The sequence below is a fragment of the chloroplast genome of Nicotiana tomentosiformis (assembly GCF_000390325.3).
Source record: "Nicotiana tomentosiformis chloroplast, complete genome".
Classification (NCBI taxonomy): Eukaryota; Viridiplantae; Streptophyta; class Magnoliopsida; order Solanales; family Solanaceae; genus Nicotiana; species Nicotiana tomentosiformis.
This window is the reverse complement of record NC_007602.1, coordinates 80,001-85,000: the sequence shown is the minus strand read 5'-3', so window position 1 is coordinate 85,000 and position 5,000 is coordinate 80,001. Positions and strand designations below refer to the sequence as shown.

Below are 5,000 nucleotides of genomic sequence, written 5' to 3'. Positions count from 1 at the left end.
TGTCTTTCCCTTCTATCCAATGATTGAACAAAAAAAGACAAATTCATTCTTTTTCTAATCAATCAAGGGGAACATTTATAATTCTTAATTCTATAAGGTTGAATAAAAATTCGATTGACCAGTTGATATAATTGCTATGCTTAGTGTGTGACTCGTTGGTTTTTTAGGGTTAGGATTAAAAAAGACCAACCCACATAGTATGAACTAAAAACTATAGAACTAATAACCAACCCATCACTTCGCATTATCTGGATCTAAAGAACCAGTCAAGATATGATATATAGGTCATATCTTTATAGCAACTGAAATCTTTTGCATAAACAAAAAAGGAAATCTGATTCTAAGTTGTACAGCAAAATAGACAAAAAAGATGTGGATAAATGGAAGGATGAGAGAAAGAGAGAAAAAGAATACCAATGATATAAAATTCCAATATGTAAGGTCTATGAGTAATCTCATAAAAGGCAGTGTAATAAAGCATCAATACGCATTCATACCATAATAAAATGAATCTTCTTATAGAAATAGAACAAAAAATAAAGAGCTTCGAGCCAACAAAGACTGAGAAGATTGACTCAAGAACCAATTTTATTCTGAGCTCCATTGTAGAATTCGGACCTAACCATTAAGTAAGAAGTGATGGGAACGACGGAACTTGTGAATGCAAAAGATTCTATTGAAAAAGGAATCTTAATGATTCACTGGTCGGGATGGCGGAACGAACCAGAGATTAATTCATGTATTCGGAGATCTGAGAAGTCACGAGTTAACCCTATAAATGAAATAGGGATTGAAAGAGTCAATATTCGCCCGCGAAAACTTTTTTTATTGCAAAATTTAGGACAATACAATAAAGGACAAAATAAGGATTTGGTATAATAATACAATTTTTTTTTTAGATTTCTATTTATAAAACTCAAAAGTTTAGTTATCTATTCAAACAAGCTATACAAATTACTAATAGATTGAATGAAATCTCAAAGAATCCCAAGTTCAAGGTATTACTCAGTAAATACATATATATCTTAACTTAAGATTGACTATTCTAGCTTAATTCAAATTAAATTTTTTTGAATCCTTTTATTCGCGAGGAGCTGGATGAGAAGAAACTCTCACGTCCGGTTCTGTAGTAGAGATGGAATTCAAAAACAACCATCAACTATAACCCCAAAAGAACCAGATTCCGTAAACAACATAGAGGAAGAATGAAGGGAATATCTCATCGAGGTAATCATATTTCTTTCGGTAAATATGCTCTTCAGGCACTTGAACCTGCTTGGATTACATCTAGACAAATAGAAGCAGGCCGACGAGCAATGACACGAAATGCACGTCGTGGTGGAAAAATATGGGTACGTATATTTCCAGACAAACCAGTTACACTAAGACCCGCAGAAACACGTATGGGTTCAGGAAAAGGATCCCCTGAATATTGGGTAGCAGTTGTTAAACCGGGTCGAATACTTTATGAAATGGGTGGAGTAACAGAAAATATAGCCAGAAGGGCTATTTCACTAGCAGCATCCAAAATGCCTATACAAACTCAATTCATTATTTCGTAATGTAATAGAAAAAAATGTGGAAAGGGTTCTTAGATATGAAACAAAACCGCATGTTTCTTTTTTTTTTTGACAAAAATATTTCTTTTTTTTTTTTCTTCGCCCTTTGCATTCAAAGAACGGATTAAAAAAATGATTCAACCTCAGACCCATTTAAATGTAGCGGATAACAGCGGGGCTCGAGAATTGATGTGTATTCGAATCATAGGAGCTAGCAATCGTCGATATGCTCATATTGGTGACGTTATTGTTGCTGTGATCAAAGAAGCCATACCAAATATGCCCCTAGAAAGATCAGAAGTAGTCAGAGCTGTAATTGTGCGGACCTGTAAAGAACTCAAACGTGACAACGGGATAATAATACGATATGATGACAATGCTGCAGTTGTTATTGATCAAGAAGGAAATCCAAAAGGAACTCGAATTTTTGGTGCAATCGCCCGGGAATTGAGAGAATTAAATTTTACTAAAATAGTTTCATTAGCTCCCGAGGTATTATAAAATGAAATTGTGATCTGTTTCTAGTGGGGTATTTGAAAGAAATAGATTAATTTAGTAGATTGTGTCTCACGCATATATCTTTAATAATTCATATCATATTCAAAAAAAAAAATAAGTAAAAAACACGTTGATTATATCAAATTTGGAGGCCCCAAAAATTTTAGTTCATCATGGGTAGGGACACTATTGCTGAGATAATAACTTCTATACGAAATGCTGATATGGATCGAAAAAGGGTGGTTCGAATAGCATCTACTAATATTACCGAAAATATTGTTCAAATACTTTTACGAGAAGGTTTTATCGAAAACGTGAGAAAACATCGAGAAAACAACAAATATTTTTTGGTTTTAACCCTGCGATATAGAAGGAATAGGAAAAGACCCTATAGAAATATTTTAAATTTAAAACGAATCAGTCGACCTGGTCTACGAATCTATTCTAATTATCAACGAATTCCGCGAATTTTAGGTGGAATGGGGATTGTAATTCTTTCTACTTCTCGAGGTATAATGACAGACCGAGAGGCTCGACTAGAAGGAATAGGTGGAGAGATTTTGTGTTATATCTGGTAATCCTTTTAATATCCAAATTGGATTCGAAACTTCCTATTTGTGAAAAAGAAAAAAGGGGGGGGGGGGGGGTTGTCTAATATCTTTCTTATTAGTTGATACCTCAAGGGGACTTTAAGAACCAAAATGGAGTCATAAAGCTTTAATTACTGAATCGCTTCCCAACGGTCTATTCCGGGTTCGTTTAGATCTGATTATAAATTATGTTTCAGGAAGGATCCGGCATAGTTTTATACGGATACTGTCAGGAGATAGAGTCAAAATTGAAGTAAGTCCTTATGATTCAACCAAAGGGCGTATAATTTATCGACTCCACAACAAAGATTTGAAGGATTAGTTTTTCAACTTCACCATTCCTTTCGTGGGAATACAATTCGAGATGAAAAATTTCAAGAAACTTATTTTCTTCCAAGAAATAGATTCAGAATTAAGGTAAGGAATGAGAAATATGAAAATAAGAGCTTCCATTCGTAAAATTTGTGAAAAATGTCGACTAATCCGTAGGCGGGGACGAATTATAGTAATTTGTTCCAACCCGAGACATAAACAAAGACAGGGATAATAAGACTTGCCAGAAGAGCCGATGTACAAATAAAGAATCTGTTTTGACATGAAATGGATATATCCATATATCTCTGACTCATATTTACGAGATGATAAAATATGGCAAAAGCTATACCGAAAATTAGTTCGCGTAGGAATGGACGTATTGGTTCACGTAAGGGTGCACGTAGAATACCAAAGGGAGTTATTCATGTTCAAGCAAGTTTCAATAATACCATTGTCACTGTTACAGATGTACGGGGTCGAGTAGTTTCTTGGTCCTCCGCCGGTACTTCTGGATTCAAAGGTACAAGAAGAGGAACACCGTTTGCTGCTCAAACCGCAGTAGCAAACGCTATCCGTACAGTAGTGGATCAAGGTATGCAACGAGCTGAAGTCATGATAAAAGGTCCCGGTCTCGGAAGAGATGCAGCATTACGAGCTATTCGTCGAAGTGGTATACTATTAACTTTCGTACGGGATGTAACTCCTATGCCACATAATGGCTGTAGACCTCCGAAAAAAAGACGTGTGTAGAACTGAACATTGAAGAAATCTCAAGAGAAATAAAAGATTCGACGATCTAATCAAATAATAGTACTATGGTTCGAGAGAAAGTAACAGTATCTACTCGGACACTAAAGTGGAAGTGTGTTGAATCAAGAACAGACAGTAAACGCCTTTATTATGGACGCTTTATTCTGTCTCCACTTATGAAAGGCCAAGCCGACACAATAGGCATTGCGATGCGAAGAGCTTTACTTGGAGAAATAGAAGGAACATGTATCACACGTGTAAAATCTGAGAAAGTCCCACATGAGTATTCTACCATAATGGGCATTCAAGAATCGGTACATGAAATTTTAATGAATTTGAAAGAAATTGTATTAAGAAGTAATCTATATGGAACTTCTGACGCGTCTATTTGTGTCAAGGGTCCTGGATATGTAACTGCTCAAGATATCATCTTGCCGCCTTATGTAGAAATCGTTGATAATACACAACATATAGCCAGTTTAACGGAAACAATTGATTTTTGTATTGGATTACAAATAAAGAGAAATCGTGGATATCTTATAAAAACGCCACATAACTTTCAAGATGGAAGTTATCCTATAGATGCTGTATTCATGCCTGTTCGAAACGCGAATCATAGTATTCATTCTTATGGGAATGGGAATGAAAAACAAGAGATACTTTTTCTCGAAATATGGACAAACGGAAGTTTAACTCCGAAAGAAGCACTTCATGAAGCATCCCGAAATTTAATTGATTTATTTATTCCCTTTTTACATATAGAGGAAGACAACTTATATTTACAGGACAATCAACACACGGTTCCTTTATCCCCTTTTACCTTTCATGATAAATTGGCTAAACTCATAAAAAACAAAAAAAAAATAGCATTGAAATCGATTTTTATTGACCAATCAGAATTGCCTTCCAGGATCTATAATTGCCTCAAAATGTCCAATATATATACATTGTTGGACCTTTTGAATAACAGCCAAGAAGATCTTATGAAAATTGAACATTTTCGTAGCGAAGATGTAAAACAGATATTGGGCATTTTAGAAAAATATTTCGTAATTGATTTAGCAAAAAATGAGTTTTAAATCTATTGGACTTACTTAGTGAAAATAGATTGAAAATCTTTAGCACAATTAATATATCATATATTCGAAATAAATTCAGAATTAAATTGAATAGATGTATCTAGGGAGAATTCGCTTTGAAGAAACTATTCCCTAGATACACATGTCGTGTTATTTCACAATTGAATCAATTTAAAAATTTAAAAAAGACCTAAAGTTAGGGATTTATC

General features: G+C 34.5%; 7 protein-coding genes and 1 pseudogene, besides 1 other annotated feature; 7 read left to right on the top strand and 1 right to left on the bottom strand. All coding sequences in view use genetic code 11, as the record gives it.

The window, feature by feature from the left end:
- Positions 1-5,000: part of a sequence feature (LSC,large single-copy region) that runs on past both edges of the window.
- On the top strand, positions 137-1,562 carry rpl16 (ribosomal protein L16). One transcript has 2 exons: positions 137-145; positions 1,167-1,562. Exons 1-2 carry the CDS (start codon positions 137-139, stop codon positions 1,560-1,562), a joined length of 405 nt encoding a protein of 134 aa, YP_398901.1.
- Positions 1,692-2,060, top strand: rpl14 (ribosomal protein L14). The gene has a single exon. The coding sequence runs from the start codon at positions 1,692-1,694 to the stop codon at positions 2,058-2,060; it is 369 nt and encodes a 122-aa protein (YP_398900.1).
- rps8 (ribosomal protein S8) lies at positions 2,231-2,635 on the top strand. Its single transcript has one exon. The coding sequence runs from the start codon at positions 2,231-2,233 to the stop codon at positions 2,633-2,635; it is 405 nt and encodes a 134-aa protein (YP_398899.1).
- On the top strand, positions 2,751-3,068 carry NitoCp068 (initiation factor 1; annotated as a pseudogene).
- Positions 3,081-3,194, top strand: rpl36 (ribosomal protein L36). The gene has a single exon. The coding sequence runs from the start codon at positions 3,081-3,083 to the stop codon at positions 3,192-3,194; it is 114 nt and encodes a 37-aa protein (YP_398898.1).
- rps11 (ribosomal protein S11) lies at positions 3,296-3,712 on the top strand. Its single transcript has one exon. The coding sequence runs from the start codon at positions 3,296-3,298 to the stop codon at positions 3,710-3,712; it is 417 nt and encodes a 138-aa protein (YP_398897.1).
- Positions 3,778-4,791, top strand: rpoA (RNA polymerase alpha subunit). Its single transcript has one exon. It carries the CDS (start codon positions 3,778-3,780, stop codon positions 4,789-4,791), a length of 1,014 nt encoding a protein of 337 aa, YP_398896.1.
- petD (cytochrome b6/f complex subunit IV) overlaps positions 4,971-5,000 on the bottom strand; it is a 1,225-nt gene continuing 1,195 nt past the window's right edge. Inside the window, exon 2 of the mRNA in view lies at positions 4,971-5,000. This exon is cut by the window's right edge and continues 445 nt beyond it. Within this exon, the coding sequence (YP_398895.1) occupies positions 4,971-5,000 (30 nt within the window).